This window comes from Bos grunniens, chromosome 16 (assembly GCF_055505025.1).
Source record: "Bos grunniens cultivar Pamir isolate PY7600 chromosome 16, Bosgru_T2T1.0, whole genome shotgun sequence".
Lineage (NCBI taxonomy): Eukaryota > Metazoa > Chordata > Mammalia > Artiodactyla > Bovidae > Bos > Bos grunniens.
In genome coordinates this window covers 45,337,529-45,355,771 of record NC_141180.1, presented here as the reverse complement: position 1 = coordinate 45,355,771, position 18,243 = coordinate 45,337,529, and the positions used below count along the sequence as shown (strand labels likewise).

Here is an 18,243-nt window from a genome sequence, read left to right as displayed (position 1 = left end):
AACTGACAAAGAATTAATCTCAAAAATATATAAGCAACTCCTGCAGCTCAATTCCAGGAAAAGAAACGACCCAATCAAAAAATGGGCCAAAGAACTAAACAGACATTTCTCCAAAGAAGACATACAGATGGCTAACAAACACATGAAAAGATGCTCAACATCACTCATTATCAGAGAAGTGCAAATCAAAACCACAATGAGGTACCATTTCATGCCAGTCAGAATGGTGGCTATCCAAAAGTCTACAAGCAATAAATGCTGGAGAGGGTGTGGAGAAAAGGGAACCCTCTTACACTGTTGATGGGAATGCAAACTAGTACAGCCACTATGGAGAACAGTGTGGAGATTCCTTAAAAAACTGGAAATAGAACTGCCATACGACCCAGCAATCCCACTGCTGGGCATACACACTGAGGAAACCAGAAGGGAAAGAGACATGTGTACCCCAATGTTCATCGCAGCACTGTTTATAATAGCCAGGACCTGGAAGCAACCTAGATGTCCATCAGCAGATGAATGGATAAGAAAGCTGTGGTACATATACACAATAGAGTATTACTCAGCCATTAAAAAAATACATTTGAATCAGTTCTAATGAGGTGGATGAAGCTGGAGCCTATTATACAGAGTGAAGTAAGCCAGAAAGAAAAATACCAATACAGTATACTAACACATATATATGGAATTTAGAAAGATGGCAACGATAACCCTGTATGCAAGACAGCAAAAGAGACACAGATATATAGAACAGTCTTATGGACTCTGTGGGAGAGGGCGAGGGTGGGATGATTAGGGAGAATGGCATTGAAACATGTATAATATCATATGTGAAAAGAATTGCCAGTCCAGGTTCAATGCATGATACAGGATGCTCGGGCCTGGTGCACTGGGATGACCCAGAGTATGGTATGAGGAGGGAGGTGGGAGGGGGGGTTCAGGATGGGGAACATGTGTACACCCATGGTGCATTCATGTTGATGTATGGCAAAACCAATACAATATTGTAAAGTAATTAGCCTCCTATTAAAATAAATAAATTTATATTAAAAAAAAAACGAGACATAACACTCAACTGGATGTTATTCACGTTAGAAAATAATTTCCTTAAAAATATACACATTCATATACAAACACCCCAGTGAATTTCTTTGCATATATACCGTGAAGTTCTTTTGCATAACTCTTTTATTACACATAAAGAGTGGGTTTATTCACACACAGAGAGATGTATTCATACTCTGCCCTTCAGGAATATAATAATTTCATAGAACAGAACACATTTATATTTATAACAAAGCAGAATAACATGCTCATTTCATTCACAAATTGACATGCTTTTGAGTTCTACCTCCTTCCTCTTCTCTTTTTTTCTGATGGAAATATAAACACTAAAGAATTAAAGGAAGCTATGGTTTAACCTGTTGTTTTGTCTGCCAAGTACTCAAATTTCTGGACACTCTTTTGTATATGCCTCCAACCAGTTTACCAATGTTTGTGATCTCACTTTTCTTGCCACAGTTGATTGATGCAGGAATGAGTTCCTTCCCCAAACTTAGACCACCACCATCCCCCGCCCCTCCCCCCCCGGCCACCATGAGAAATTAGGAGTTGTGCCTACAAAATTTTAGTCTCAAACTTCTTGATGCCTTTAATGAAGGAGATGTAAACCCAGAAACTATGAGCCCTCATGATCCACCTTGTAGGAGAGAAAAAACAGAGGCTGTTTTTTAGAGAGAAGTATATCCAGAGAGGAACCATGAGGAACTCTCATATCATCAGAGTCCTGTTTCCATTTTTCCTTGTAGCCTTATGTATCCTTTTGTATCCAAATGTATCCTTTTCCTTTGGCCCAAAGTTGTTGTTGTTTAGTTGCTAAGTCATATCTGACTGTTTGCGGCCCTGTGGATGGTAGCCCATCAGGCTCCTCTGTCCATGGGATTTCCCAGGCAAGAATACTGAAGTGGGTTGCCATATTGTACTGCAGGAGATCTCCCCGATCCAGGGATCAAACTTGTGTTTCCTGCATTGGCAAGTGGATTCTTTACCCCTGCGCTACCTGGAAAGCCCTGTTTTTTCAGTTCAGTTCAGTTCAGTCGCTCAGTCATGTCCGACTCTTTAAGACCCCGTGAACCGCAGCATGCCAGGCCTCCCTGTCCATCACTAACTCCGGTAGTCCACCAAAACCCATGTCCATTGAGTCAGTGATGCCATCCAACCATCTTGTCCTCTGTTGTCCCCTTCTCCTCCTGCCTTTCAATCTTCCCCAGCATCAGGGTCTTTTCCAGTGAATCAATTCTTTGCATCAGATGGCCAAAGTATTGGAGTTTCAGCTTCAGCATCAGTCCTTCCAATGAGTATTCAGGACTGATATCCTTTAGGATTGACTAGTTTGATCTCCTTGCTGTCTTTGGTTGCTTACAAGTCCTCATATATCATATTTATAAAAATTGAATAATATTTTTCTTTTGATGAACTTCATTTTCAGGTTCGGGTGGAGATAGTTATAGTTGTCACTTGTGAGGGGATTTGCTGTAATCTGGAGAGGCTATATGGCCTGAGTGGAAATACAGTAGCCTCAGCATAGAACCTAGTCCTGGTCTTGTCACTCAGCATTGGAGCAGTCTTGAGGAAGCCCCTTTACTACTCAAGTCTGTAGCATGGGTGAGGAGATAGTATTTATGTCTAAATGTCTTTGATTCTTTCTTTAATTATGGAGGGTGTCCTGAAGTGATTGCCTTGGAAAGGGAAGATTATCACTATGAAGAGAAATTATGGTAGCTGAAAACTATATGCCAGTCAAATATCTTTGTATGACCACTGCCTTTGTTTTATAAATTCCCTTAGAGTAGGATATGAGGGGAGAAATCTTGCTGTTTGTTCATTCATCCTTTTAACACTTGCTCATCACCTTTTATATGTCAGCCACTGGTCTGGGTGTTTTAGATCCAGGGATGAGTAACACACACCCTGACCTCCAAGGAACTCAACAAGCAAGGGAAAGACAGACAAAAATTAACAGAGGTCGATAAAACCATTGACAAGTGTAATGAATGATGAGGATATTAATAGGTTTTAAAGGAGAAACAGATTACCTGGTAAGGTGGAGGTGAGGGTGAGAAGAGTAGGCTTCCTGACGTAGGTAATATATGAACTGAAGTTGATGAAGTCAGCTGGGATTAACTGAAGGAAAAAGAGACAGAATAGCATAAGCAGTCATGGAAGTAAAAACAATATGGCATGTGGAGAACTATGAGCAGTGTGTGAGGATCACTTGCTTGTTTTGCTTGTTTTCACTTCAAATCATAGATTATGGGATTATCAGATCAGATCAGTAGCTCAGTCCTGTCCAACTCTTTGCGACCCCATGAATCACAGCACGCCAGGCCTCCCTGTCCATCACCAACTCCTGGAGTTCACCCAGACCCACGTCCATCGAGTCAGTGATGCCATCCAGCCATCTCATCCTGTTATCCTCTTCTCCTCCTGCCCCTAATCCCTCCCAGCATCAGAGTCTTTTCCAATGAGTCAACTCTTCGCATGAGGTGGCCAAAGTACTGGAGTTTCAGCTTTAGCATCATTCCTTCCAAAGAAATCCCAGGGCTGATCGCCTTTAGAATGGACTGGTTGGATCTCCTTGCAGTCCAAGGGACTCTCAAGAGTCTTCTCCAACACCACAGTTCAAAAGCATCAATTCTTCGGCGCTCAGCCTTCTTCACAGTCCAACTCTCACATCCATACATGACCACAGGAAAAACCATAGCCTTGACTAGACGAACCTTTGTTGGCAAAATAATGTCTCTGCTTTTGAATATGCTATCTAGGTTGGTCATAACTTTCCTTCCAAGGAGTAAGTGTCTTTTAATTTCATGGCTGCAGTCACCATCTGTAGTGATTTTGGAGCCCAGAAAAATAAAGTCTGACACTGTTTCCACTGTTTCCCCATCTATTTCCCATGAAGTGGTGGGTATATACAATAATATAATTTACACTGCTTATGTTAAGTAGAGAGAACACATAATTTTGTAACCCTAAAAGTGATAGATGCTCTAAGATTTCAAGACAAAAGCACAGATCAAAGCTCAACTTTCCAGAAGCTGCAGTGACAGGGACGACTTTTATCTCTTAGGGTATAAGATACTGTTACATCTCTTAACTAATTTCACATTGTAGCTAATTGATAGCTCTAATGCAATTTAAAATAAAAACAAAACAAAACAAAACATCCTACTTGTTACTCTGATGTCCTTAGTATAAAGATAAATGAAACGCTGAAGTATTCTGCATATATACATTTGTGCATGAAAATTTTAGCAGATCTGCCCACTTATTTATTAATATATGACAACCCACTCCAGTATTCTTGCCTGGCAAATCCCATGGACAGAGGAGCCTGGTAGGGTGCAGTCCATAGGTTCGCTAGGAGTCGAACACGACTGAACGACTTCACTTTCACTTTTCACTTTCATGCATTGGAGAAGGAAATGGCAACCCACTCCAGTGTTCTTGCCTGGAGAATCCCAGGGACAAGGGAGCCTGGTGGACTGCCGTCGATGGGGTCGCACAGAGTCGGACACGACTGAAACGACTTAGCAGCAGCAGCAGCCCACTTATTTGTTAATGTTAAAGATAAAGCTTAGAAATTGCTACAAAGGTGCTATTCCTCCCTCTACCCCTCCTGACTATAAAGCCATTGAATCAGTTGTTAATGTGACTATGATAACACATTTCTCTTTCAATCTCTTGGTTCCATAAGATGCTGGAATTTTTTTCTTTCCTTTCTCTGTCTCTAATTGTCTCAACTGGGAGTTAAGGTCTTGCTAACATAGGTGCCTAATAAATGAATATGATGAACATGATATGAATATGATACATTTAACAATAAAATAATAATTCATAGTGTGTTAACTTAAAGCCATAAATATATTGGGTGATCACACAACAATAAAACCACTATGATTATACTGACAAGCAATCAAACTGGCTTTTTTATGCTGAACTGAGACTACCTCTGTGACAGAAATAACCAAAAACCAGGCCAGTAAAATAAGTTTCTTGTTTCTTGTATTAAATGCAATTTCAAAAAGTAGGCTTCTTTGCATTTCTTTCTGTTCAGGAAAGTAGGGTGGAGGAAGAGAGAAGAAAACCTTAAAAAAAAAAAAACAAAAAACTTTTTCTTAAGATATTTTAAAATCATCTTTCACAATAAGAAAAAAATATAGTCCTGGAACCAATATTTGGCTCTCTTCAAAAGAATAGACATTTTCCAATGGTTGCTTGTATATTTTCCCTAAATAGATGCTCAACTGTGAAAAATAAGCAGGGTGCCTGGAGATAGCTAATAACATTTAGGTACTTGAAATTCTACATTGGTCAAGTAGCACTACATACATATTTGAAAAGCTGAGTTTCTGCTTTTTTCAAAAGGGAAGAAAACTCCTCAAGATAACTTAGGGTGTTAGTGGCAAGTTAGGCACAACACTTTGCAATATCCATGCTCTTGTGAATGGTTTCCTGTCCTTCATTTCCTCAGAGCTTTCTTTAGGATCTAGATGAATCCATCATCTCAAATGCATTTAAATCATTGGCAGTTTTAAAGGAACAGCTATGAAAGAGCACAAATTCAATTCAATATTTGCAAAACACGTGCTTATTAAAGGCTATTTTGGGTGTAAATGTTTTCATAAATTTTAGGAAATTTCATAAACATTGTCAAGTTTGATAATCAAGTTTATTTTAAAATTAATTTGGACCCATTCTGTTTTAAGCAACTGGAATCATTTGCCCGCTGTTAATGTCATTTACCAGATCTCAGGTGGGTAGGCTACAACCCTACCAAGTCTCCAAGAGAGGTAGAAATGGAATCTCGATTTTCACAGAATTTCATCCATGCAGCGCTGAGGCAGTTTACTGAGTGTGTATAGCTGTTTACATTACATATTTTTTGTTGTTGTTATTTTATGTAGAAATGAATTACACTGAAAACCAAGTTAAACAGAAATGAACCTCTTAGGTAAATCTCCTCTTCTGGAATCTCCCATTTCCTACCATTCTGTTCATCCATAATGCTTCTGGACTGGAAACCTTGAGTCCTCATAGTTCCCCCACTGGCCAACTCCAACCCTAATTAGTCACAAGTCTGATTTTGTTCTAATTCTCTTGTACACTGAACTAGCTCAGGGCCTTTCAATCTTGGATCACAACTGGCAGAAATGTTGACTACTCTGCTTTTCTTTTGACTGGCTTAAGGCTCTCCATGCACACTGCCAAAGGTGAGGATCAAGGGAAGGTCTACTGTGTAAATCAATCTTGAGTGTCTTGAAAATAGTAGAAAGACCTTTCAGTCAAAGAGAATAGTACTATAAAGGCTTGAAACACAAAGGAGTTTCAAAAACTGACAGCACATTTGGGTTGACTTGAGAGTAGATATAGGGATGGATGGAGCAAACCAGAAATTAGACAACTATCATCTTATAAAGTATTGGCTTTGCCATACTAAGAATTGTGCTTAAAACATAATAGATACTCAGCAATCATTCATAAAGTGAATAAATAAATGAATCACTTTATCCAATACTAGTATATTAAATCTTTCTGTTTAAACATTTCATATTTAATAATGACTAGTTTGCACTTGACTCATTGAATGAAGACAATGTATTCACACTATTTTCAACACATCGTGTGTGGCTGATCCTTAATCTGTTATAATAATTAGAAACATTCCTTCTCTTATGAGTGCTGTTAAATGTTCTTGAACTTAACATATATAGATATTACATATATTTGTGTTTTTCTTTTTTTCTTATTCTAGGGTCAGATATCGTTCAATGGTTAATAAAGAACTTAACCATAGAAGATCCAGGTAAATAAATCATTTTCCCATAGAATTATTTTCTTTGTGGTTTTAAGAAATATGTTTCCTCAGGGCTAACATGACAAACAAACTTGGCAAGCAAATCTGAAAAATTATAATTATATTTAACTATATTTTTCACATATATACAGATTTTATGCTGATCAATGTATATTTAACTAAAAACTATAGTATATTTAACTGTATTTAATTCAGTTTACTATAATTTTTTTCAATATGTAATATCCTATTTTATAATATTTAACTCAAATGATTGGTGACTGTTAGAATGGATGAGCATTATACATGTCCAAAATAATTATACATATAATGTATAGAAAGTGATTATGAAATAATGAGATTTCTCTTATGAAAACACATAGAACTAAATCTCGTTAATTTTCCCTTAACTATGTTTTTTTGTGTGAGGTTTGAAAACAATTTTATTTTTAATTCCAACTTCTTTTTATCATGCCTATATTTTGTTTTTAATGGTCTTATTGCAGTCATGGACTCATTCATTGTGGTAGACATTTAGTGTATTCTGCAACACAAAACCAATATGCAGAGTTTGAAAACAGTTTCTAGGAGCACACTTTTTCATTGCCTAGAAAGTGAAAGTGAAGTCACTCAGTAGTGTCTGACCCTCAGCGACCCTATGGACTGCAGCCTACCAGGCTCCTCCATCTATGGGATTTTCCAGGCAAGAGTACTGGAGTGGGGTGCCATTGCCTTCCTAATTATGAGGAATTTAATGAATTTTAAAAAGCGTCATGTAAGAAGAGCCTTCATGTGTTGCAAATTTTTCACATCCTTGAAATTAAAATGAGATGTATTTTGTTTAGAGAAAATACATTGAACTTACTAAGGCCCCGTGGTGTTTTTCTGTTTTACTGCCGGTTGCATGAGAATAATTCAGCTGTTCTCCTACCATTCTGAAGTATGGTATTCTTTGAGTTCTCTAAGGTCCTTTCTGCATGGGCACACCATTTATTCTTTACAGTATAAGCCTTCTGGTTTTTCAGGTCTCTATTGGGAAACAAGAAACAGGTAATCTGTGCTCTTAGATAAAAGTAGTAACCTTTTGTTTGTTTTTTCCCCCATTGTTTGAAATAGTATTCTATCATATCGATTAACTTTTGCTGTGTAACAAACTACCCTAAAACTTAGTGGCTTAGAATAAACAGCTCTGTGGATTGGCTGGTCACGTCTTCTGGCCAGTTTCCTTGGGTGATTCCTGCTGGACTTTCTTATGAACTGTAGCCAGCTGGTGGGTGGGTGATCTAGGATTTCTGACATATTTGGTACTCAGTAGGCTGTCAGCCAGGTGCATCTCATTCTCTCATCCTCCAGCCTGCTTGCAGTGGCTTTTTACCAGGGTGTTTTCAGGGTTCCAAGGGCAACACAGGCTTCTGCTTGTGTCGCATTTTCTCTTGTTTCATTTTCCAAGGCAAGCACCGTGGCTAGGAACAGAGCCAGTGTAGGAAGGTACTATCCAAAAACATGGATGCAGAAGGGTGCAAGCCAATTGGGACACTTACTAAAAAATCTTCCACATTTATATTCCTTCTGCCTTTCAGATCTGCCCTCCTATGATATGTCCTACTAGCTTTTGGTTTGGAGTTGCAAAATCCACCCTCCAGCACCTGTTCATCTTTTCTTAGTAAATATGCTTTGTATCCAATATCAGATCATACTAATTGTAGATGGGATTTTGAATGAATTTATCAAAAGATAAAGCTTCAGTGAATTTTCCATCCTTCACGAAATAATTGACAAACCATCAATAACTCCTTGATATCACCCTGCTCATCTGTGATCCTTGCTGCCTCTCACTGGAAGGGTCACTGTTACCAAACTCTTGAAATGATACTGATTAAGGTGAGTAATACCTCAGAGTAATGAGTAGTGAAGATTTGACATGAGTCTCACTATGACCTCTGGAAATCAAAGATCATTAAACATGTATATGTTCCCTAAGTGGCACCCTAACCACTCTACTTTTCTCTTATCAGCCCATGCTTCTTGAGAACCCAGTATTCCTTGAGAGGCATCCTGGAATTGAAGATGGGTCATGGGCTCTGCTGACATGCTTGAGCTTGAATCTCTATATATACTTACTCTCTATGGGGCATTGGGCAAGTTACTTAATTTCTCTGTTTTTACTTTTTTTCTTCTTTTCAGTAAGATGATTTTAGTACAGTGTTTTGTGAAGCTCAAATGAGTTAACATGCACGTGTGCCAAAATCCTAATTTTACTTTTAAATAGGCCAGATTCTTTTAAAACCCTGAACATTTGCAGGCACATTTAACTAAATTCAATTCTCTAAAAATGTGTGCAATTTTTATATTAGCCTTCAAAAACACAACCTGTTGCATGAAACCTTTTATTTATCATTCAGCTCCCATTGGCTTTCCTTTACCATGAATATTTTCCAAGCATATTTACATTTATTAGCTTAATTTCATTATCTTTTATATTTTATTTTACATGTTGGTCTTATTGCTTCAGTCAAATCTCAGTAACATAATGGCAGAGAACATACATCCTGTCCAGTCATTGACTGAAGTGCCAAGATTAATCAGTTCTCAGTTATCACTTGATTTTGTTTTAACTTATGGAATCCACGGAAGTGATATCAAATTTATGATAACTACTGATTTAGTTTGTGATCTCCTAAGTGGATGAGGAGAATTGAGGAGGAAGAAATTTCAAATAAACTTTTCTTCATCTAAACCAAACCCAAAGTAAAAGAAATGGTTTAAAATGCACACAGAAGAATAAGATTAAGGATAAATGTAGATTTATCCAGGATAAAAACTTAATTTTGAACAGTTGCAATTTTTTTCTTTAGAAGTATCATCTATGTAAAAAAAAAAAAACTGAAAATTGAGATTTGTACAAAATTGAGATTCACCTGGATGTTTTATCAAAATTGAATCAATCTATTGTGTTCAGCATTACAGAGTCTGTCATCTGCCCCTAAGTCCTGCCACAGGTCCTCTAGAGAGAGTGTTCTAAATTCTATTCTGTTACATATGGCCTTTGTATTCCATGGATTTGGTTAACTTGCCAGTGAGAACAGTGTGTTTCAGATTTGAGAAAGTATAGAATATCTCTGTTTTTAGTTTTTAAAACAATTTTAAAACATAGATTTTAAATAGATCATTTCATCTGAATACCACAAAAATATCATGAAGTAGCCATACAGACATAGTTATTTTACAATTGGAGAATCAACTGAGAAGAAACTATGAATGCCCCAAATCTGACAAAAACCCATTTAAATGCATTGAAACTTTTCCCAAATCTCATCCTGTGTGTATGCTCCTTTTTGCACAATTATTTCCAAACTAGATCCTGCTTTTCCTTAAATGATTGGCAGCCATGGTAGCTGCATAGATCTACCTGATAAGATGTTTCAGTATCTTTTGGAATAAAGTACTTGATTTTCTGGGATTTGTTGTTATATTTACCTATTACATACTGAGTATACCTTTTGTCCGAGCTATTTCCTATATATCTCAATTCATATGTAATATAGGCAGAATAGAAGGAGATCTTTTCCCTATACTCTTGTTTCAAACAATAGTCTTACTTGGATAGTGGAAAGTAGAAGCATTTAAAACACTCTGAACCTATAAAAATACATATTTTATTGTCCAGTTGACAAGTTATCATGTCAATATGAAATAAATTAAAGTGACCGCTTTATTAATTATTGTTTCCATGCTAAAGAACCATTATAAGAAAATATTCTGTGTTTCTAAGGCATAATTTTAAATTCTGATGATAATATTCAAGAAATCATAGACTGGAGCCATCACATACACACCTCTAACAAGCCTGATTAGTTTAACATTGTTCAGAGTGATAGATATTACCCAAGCATACATCTTACAAATTTGCATTTTCTGTTACAAGTAATGCTTAAAGAAAACACTAATAAATTCCTCATATTATTTGAGTACCTACTCCCAACCCATGTCCCTTCTCCTGCCTCTGTCTGTGGAATTCTCCAGGCAAGAATACTGGAGTGGGTAGCCATTCCCTTCCCCAGGGGATCTTCCTGACCTAGGAATCAAACCAAGGTCTCCTGCAGGCAGATTCTTTACCATCTGAGCCACCAGGGAAGCCCAGTTATGTACACAGGGAATACTATATGTTGTTCTAATTATTTTCATGTGAGATGAGCAAGAACCATAGTTTCCATTATGCATTCATTTTAGTGTCTTATCAGCTTTTCTTTTTTTCATGTACTCCATTGGAACCCCAGGTTTTAAAATACTTAAATATTTAAAATACAAATATGGCATTAATATCTTTATATTGAATATAATCAGGAACCTCTCTTTTGGTGGGCTTTGCCCCCTTGGGAATGCTTTAGCATGGCAGAAAGTAAAAAGTCTGCAAATGTTTACTCTATGGTATCTTCCAGTTAAAGTAATCAAAACCAGCAAGTACATTTCAGACATATCTATGCTACTGGCCTCAACTCTTTCATTTAACTTATATCCTAGCCACACGTCCTTCTCTTCCTTTCCCCCATTTATCTGTATTTTGCATTTGCATTTAAATGCCATATTTCATAACGAAACAAGTAAGTGCTAGTGTCATTTTTTAATATAATCATGCAGTTACTCTACATAACTAAAACTCAAAGCCCAGAATGTACTGAAAAATATTCAGAAGTCCATAAATCAAAGTTCTGATTGCCAGAATAGAAGCTGTAATTGCCAGCATGTCTGCCATGGTGTACCTATGAGCAGGCCATCTTTCCTGCTGATAGAGGCTTTTTCTGGTTTTGGCTTCTGGCTGTCTTCATCTCCCACCTCGATTACTATATTGCAATAACAGAAAATAATTATAATACATTAGCACTAATTAATTGGGTGCCCCCAGGTACCATGCTGCATGTTTTCTTCCTATTTAAATCATATGAATAGGAAGGAGACAAAAAAAATTCACATGTACTGAGTACCAACTATGCGCCAAGTACCTGTTGAAAACTTGCTATACAGTTGACCCTTAAACAACACAGCTTTGAACTACATAGGTCCACTTATTTGTAGATTGTTTCAGTAGCAAATACTGCAGTACTATAAAATCTGAAGTTTTAAATCTGAAGATGTGGAACCCTGGATATGGAGGATTGACTGTAAAATTATACTTATATTTTCAATTGTGTGGTGGATCAGTGCCCCAAACCTCCACATTGTTCAAGTGTCAACAGTATGTTATTCAATCTCAAAGGAAAAAAGAGAGAAACTTCATATAGTAGGTGGTAGACCAGAAAGCTAAGTTTCAGATCATGGAACTACCAATCTCTAACAAATATATTGAGTTGCCATGATGTTTGATACATGAGCTGTGAACCCCTGCTCCGCATCTCAGCTCTGTTCGGAGTCTCAGGAACCTCATCTGGAAAGTGAAATGATATTCTTTGCCTGGATCTGAAAGTGTTCATTTTTTTATATCAAATGTATCTGGATTAATTTTTCCAGATAAAAAAATGAACAGCAGGTGCTCTCTGGCAATGCTAGTTTTTACTAGCTAGCAGCATGCATCTATAACTGGCTAGCAGCCCCAAAGTTTTGTAACCTCCCTCAAGTTTACCTGATTGTCTGATTTTTTATATTTTACTTATAGTTGCCAACTGTTAAGGAATATACTAAAAGCATCTGGGAATGTGATTAGAATTGCAGTCTTTTTTGCTTGTAAAACTAGAATAAGCACAATGATAGCCTTGTTCAGTGTACTTTTAACTAGGTGATTAACTCCCCTTAGGAACATTTTCTATCTCAGCAGAGCTTGATACTTCTATCATTTCCACTGGAAAAACCAGAAATATGGATTACTCCACAGATCAAAGTGCCCTGTGACATTGTCTAAATTCTTTTAGGAGCTGATTGACCTGATTGCTGTCTTCTTCTTTTTAGGTCTTCACTTTATTTTTTATTAATCTTTTTGCATACACATATTCCTGAATATTTTTATTTTGGAGAAGAAATGGGGCATGTACCACTTTTTAAAAAAAGGAAAGGAAGGAAAATAGAAAGTAGAAAGGAAAGACAGAAAAAATTAGAAAGAGGAAAAGAAAAGTAAAAAGAATTAGTAAAGCTGATAAGGCTAGAGCATAAGATATCATTGAAAATATCCCTATTCATCAAAGTAGACTACTCAGAAAACGAAGGGAAGTGTAAGTAATTATATCTTATCCAGTGGAAACCATAGACAGTTGTATAAGAACTATCTAAAAAGTCAAGCCCCTTTGTTTTTTATTAAATATAACAGTATTTTTTATCTCCTAGCTGGAGAATAAATTATTTTCCCCTTTGTATTTGAGTTGAGGGCATTGCTACTTGCTTTATTTCTATATCATAATAGTGAAGCTTTTCCTTTTATTACCACTAAGAATGATCAGAAATGATAGCTACAATAGTATAGAAAACATGAGAAGTGCTGATAGAAGCTTTGTAACGTAAATATGGTCTTACTATGGCATGAATATACTGGTCTGTTCAGCTATCATTTGATCACAAACCATGCATAAAGATTGCTGCTCTCACAGTAAAAAAAAAAAAAAAAAAAAAACCTTTAAAAAATAATGTCTGAGAAATTCAATGTAACAAATAATATGATTTTTAAATTTTGAAAATTACCCTGTAAGTGAGGAATTCTTTCATCTAATAAAACTAAAATGCTTTTAAAAATTTTGCAGTTATATTAAAATTTAAGTGATTGGACCTTTTGAATTATCCAGAATTCCTCCTTCCTAATACCTGGGCACTGAGGCCCATTTGAATACATACCGTAGAATTCTGATTAACTCCATTTCACCTGAGGCACACACTCAGAATATGGTTTGTGTTATTTTTATATAAATAACTGCTCATATGATTTAATCTAAATTTTTGGAAAGAGAACTTCTAGGTGTCACTAACACTGATGCTATTGAATGGCCCAAAGAGAGTGTCAGTTTTCTGACTCTGGGGAATTACTTGTCTATTTCAGCAAACCTGAAGTTTGATTCTTCCTTTGCTGAGGTTCATCCTTGAAAACATATGTGGTTTCTGTAATTGGGAGCTTCTGTAAGCAGTGATAAACATACAACTTCTTTAATCTGTTTCTGGCTGTTTGACCAGTGAAGCTTTCAGTTCAGTTCAGTTCAGTCACTCGGTTGTGTCCAACTCTTTGCGACACCATGTCGTGTAGCATGTGTAGGTCATTTCCATCACCAACTCCCGTAGTTTACTCAGACTCATGTCCATTGAGTCGGTGATGCCATCTAACCATCTCATCCTCTTTCATCCCCTTCTCCTCTTGCCTTCAATCTTTCCCAGCATCAGGGTCTTTTCAAATGAGTCACTTCTTCACGTCAAGTGGCCAAAGTGTGGGGAGTTTCAGCTTTAGCATCAGTCCTTCCAAAGAATATTCAGGACTGATTTCCTTTAGGATCGACTGGTTGGATCTCCTTGCAGTCCAAGGGACTCTCAAGAGTCTTCTCCAACACCACAGTTCAAAAGCATCAATTCTTCAGCACTTAGATTTCTTTATATTCCAACTCTCACATCCATACATGACCCCTGGAAAAACCATAGCCTTGACTAGATGGACCTTTGTTAGCACAGTAATGTCTCTCCTTTTTAATATGCTGCCTAGGATGGTCTGCCGTCTGTGGGGTCGCACGGAGTCGGACACGATTGAAGCGACTTAGCAGCAGCAGCAGCAGGATGGTCATAACTTTTCTTGCAAGGAGCAAGCGTCTTTCAGTTTCATGACTGCCGTCACCGTCTAGAGCGATTTTGGAGCCCCCTAAAATAAAGTCTGACACTGTTTCCACTGTTTCCCCATCTATTTCCCATGAAGTGATGGGACCGGATGCCATGATCTTCGTTTTATGAATGTTGAGCTTTAAGCCAACTTTTTCACTCTCCTCTTTCACTTTCATCAAGAGGCTTTTTAGTTCCTCTTCACTTTCTGCCATAAAGGTGGTGTCATCTGCATATCTGAGGTTATTGATATTTCTCCCAGCAATCTTGATTCCAGCTTGTGTTTCTTCCAGCCCAGCGTTTCTCATGATGTACTCTGCATATAAGTTAAATAAGCAGGGTGACAATATACAGCCTTGACATACTCCTTTTCCTATTTGGAGCCAGTCTGTTGTTCCACATCCAGTTCTAACTGTTGCTTCCTGACCTGCATACATATTTCTCAGGAAGCAGGTCAGATGGTCTGGTATTCCCATCTCTTGAAGAATTTTTCACAGTTTGTTGTGATCCACACAGTCAAAGGCTTTGGCATAGTTAATAAAGCAAAAATAGATGTTTTTCTGGAACTGTCTTGTTTTTTCGATGATTTGATGGATGTTAGCAATTTCATATCTTGTTCCTCTGCCTTTTCTAAATCCAGCTTGAACATCTGGAATTTCACGGTTCACGTACTGTTGAAGCCTACCTTGGAGAATTTTGAGCATTACTTTACTAGTGTGTGAGATAAGTGCAATTGTACGGTACTTTGAGCATTCTTTGGCATTGCCTTTCTTTGCAACTGGAATGATAACTAATCTTTTTCCAGTCTTGTGGCCACTGCTGAGTTTTCCAAATTTGCTGTCATATTGCATGAAGCACTTTCACAGCATCATCTTGTAGGATTTGAAATAGCTGAACTGGAATTTTATCATCTCCACTAACTTTTTTTGTAGTGATGCTTCTTAAGGCCCACTTGACTTCGCATTCCAGGATGTCTGGCTCTAGGTGAGTGATCACATCATCGTGATTATCTGGATCATGAAGATCTTTTTTGTATAGTTCTTCTGTGTATTCTTGCCACCTCTTCTTAATATCTCCTGCTTCTGTTAGGTCCATACCATTTCTGTCCTATATTGAGCCCATCTTTGCATGAAATGTTCCCTTGGTATCTCTAATTTTCTATCTTCTAAGACTAGAAGAGATCTCTAGTCTTTCCCATTTTCCTGTTTTCCTCTATTTCTTTGCACTGATCTCTGAGGAAGGTTTTCTTATCTCTCCTTGCTATTCTTTGGAATTTTCCATTCAAATGGGTATATCATTCCTTTTCTCCTTTGCCTTTCACTTCTCTTCTTTTCACAGCTATTTTTAAGGCCTCCTTAGACAACCATTTTGCTTTTTTGCATTTCTTTTTCTTGGTGATGGTCTTGATCCCTGCCTCCTGTATGGTGTCATGAACCTCCATCCATAGTTCTTCAGGCACTCTGTCTATTAGAGCTAATCCCTTGAATCCATTTCTCACTTCCATTGTATATTCATAAGGGATTTGATTTAGGTCATACCTGAATAGACTGGTGGTTTTCCCTATTTTATTCAATATCAGTCTGAATTTGGCAATATGGGGTTCATAATCTGAGCCACAGTCAGCTCCTGGTCTTGTTTTTGCTGACTATATAGAGCTTCTCCATCTTTGGCTGCAGAGAATATAATCAATCTGATTTTGGTATTGACCATCTGGTGATGTCCACATGTAGAGTCTTCTCTAGTGTTGTTGGAAGAAGGCGTTTGCTATGACTCTTCATTAAATGATCTGCCAGTTTTTCCTTAGGTATTTCCTCAAGTATACCTTCTGCTCTGCTTGGTGGGTAGTTCAATATATCTTTTGGGAGGATAGATGTCAGATGTCACATGTAGTACTTTAGTTGTATACATTTTCTTAAAATATTCTGAACTATTAAAAAGCAATATAAATCTACCATAAATAATTTAGGAAATGTGAACAAATATAAAGAGGAGAATAAAAAGTTCTCATAAAAAGCAGTCAGGTAATCACCACTAAAATTCTGGCACATTTTTTTTTTCAGTCTTTTCTGATGGCCTAAGTTATTTCTGACTTTTTTTAGCTGGAATTTGTCTCACTCAGTGTCTTTCCCTCCCTATGTATGGGAGTTTTCCTGGGCCACTCAGGAGCCAGTATCTCATGTCCCCTTTGCCCTCATCAGTTTGTGAGGCCCACATCCTTGCCACAGCTTCAGTTGTCCTTATAAGGTTGCTGTGTCCCAGCATGATGACCCCCTGCCACCACTGTTTGATCCCAGTTCAGGGCACCATTCCTGCCTAGAAGCTATGAAGTCTGTACTTCTTCCCAACTTCCACTTTCGTCTCTCAGACTTTAACTCTTCGCAAGATTTGTTTGAGTCTCATGGAGAGTAGTAGGAAAATACATCAACAAGTGTAGCTATCATCCCTTCATCGTCCAAATTTGTCTCTGGGTCCTTTAGAAGCTGACTCCCTCTTGCCCTGCTCATGTCTAGTGACAGTGGCCAACATCCCCAACACTGACAATCTTCCAGGTATATTCAGGTCCAGTATCTGGGCTTTTTCACTCATAGTCAGTGAGAAAAGGATAGAATTTGCCTTCATTCTGCTCTTAGCCACAGTTTCTAAACTCTCATTGCTGACTCTAGGATTGAGGTTTCCCAAGGACATCTGAGGACTGACCTTTGCTAAGGATAATTTTAGGATTGACCTCTTTCAAGAGCATGTTGACATAACACCACCCCTGTGCACAGAGGCCTGGGATGCCCTTCCATTGTCACATGATGGTCTAATTTCAGGACATTTCCCAAAGTCTGAAGCAAATTTTCACTAGACTGTGAACTTTGTTAAGTAGAAGGACTTTGTTTTGTTCTTTGCTCCATATCTGGCATCTTTACTGTGCGTCTCATATGTATTGGAGGTTTAAACATTATTTAATTTTAAGCATTTTTAACAAAGAGAACATTAATATAAAAATAGACTTTTTATTTTAATATTTCACTTATCATTGTATAGAGGGCATTTTCATATTTATTGTTCAAGCTCTAGTAGAGGTTTATCTCAAAGTATAAGCCCTAGGTTCCAGTTATCCTACATGACATGAAGGGTTCAATTGTAGGACATAAAATGAAATATCCTGGGCTTATCAATCCATAGATTTCATATCATATATTTTTGTCTGAGTAAAGGCAAGAATAAATATTATCCAACTGTAGGAAAGTGTTCTAAATGTTCTGAGGCAGCCTAAGGAAGTTGTTTTTATTGCATGGAAGTATGAGTTTTATGGGCAAGTGGTAGCTCCTGTTAGAAATAAAACATGGTTTATTGGTTGAAATATTGTAGCACTCTGGAAAAACCCAAAGCAAAGGCATAGTAAGGACAGAATGAGAGTCTCAAAAAATCATAAAAAAGGCAACATAGTTTGGAAGTTTACCTTTAGGCCTCAAATAATATCGTATTAAGTGAAATAGCTGTTTTAGTAATGATTATTTTTCTGAGAACTTTTCAAAAAAATATAAGGCCATTAGAAAGTATCCTGAAATCTATCAGGAATTCTTTTTTTAACATGATTCAAGTCTGACCACTTGCATCCAGCTTTGAAA

General features: G+C 37.3%; 1 protein-coding gene across 13 annotated transcripts in view; it reads left to right on the top strand.

The window, feature by feature from the left end:
* The window catches only part of RGS7 (regulator of G protein signaling 7), a 525,872-nt gene that overhangs the window by 356,977 nt on the left and 150,652 nt on the right, over positions 1-18,243 (top strand). For 11 of the 13 annotated variants that reach the window (XM_086342661.1, XM_086342658.1, XM_086342668.1 and 8 more), the window contains one exon: positions 6,812-6,862. The exons of the other annotated variants lie outside the window; for them this stretch is intronic. In XM_086342661.1, the coding sequence (XP_086198787.1) occupies positions 6,812-6,862 (51 nt within the window). The remainder of the gene's footprint in view (positions 1-6,811; positions 6,863-18,243) is intronic. 13 annotated transcript variants of the gene reach the window in all.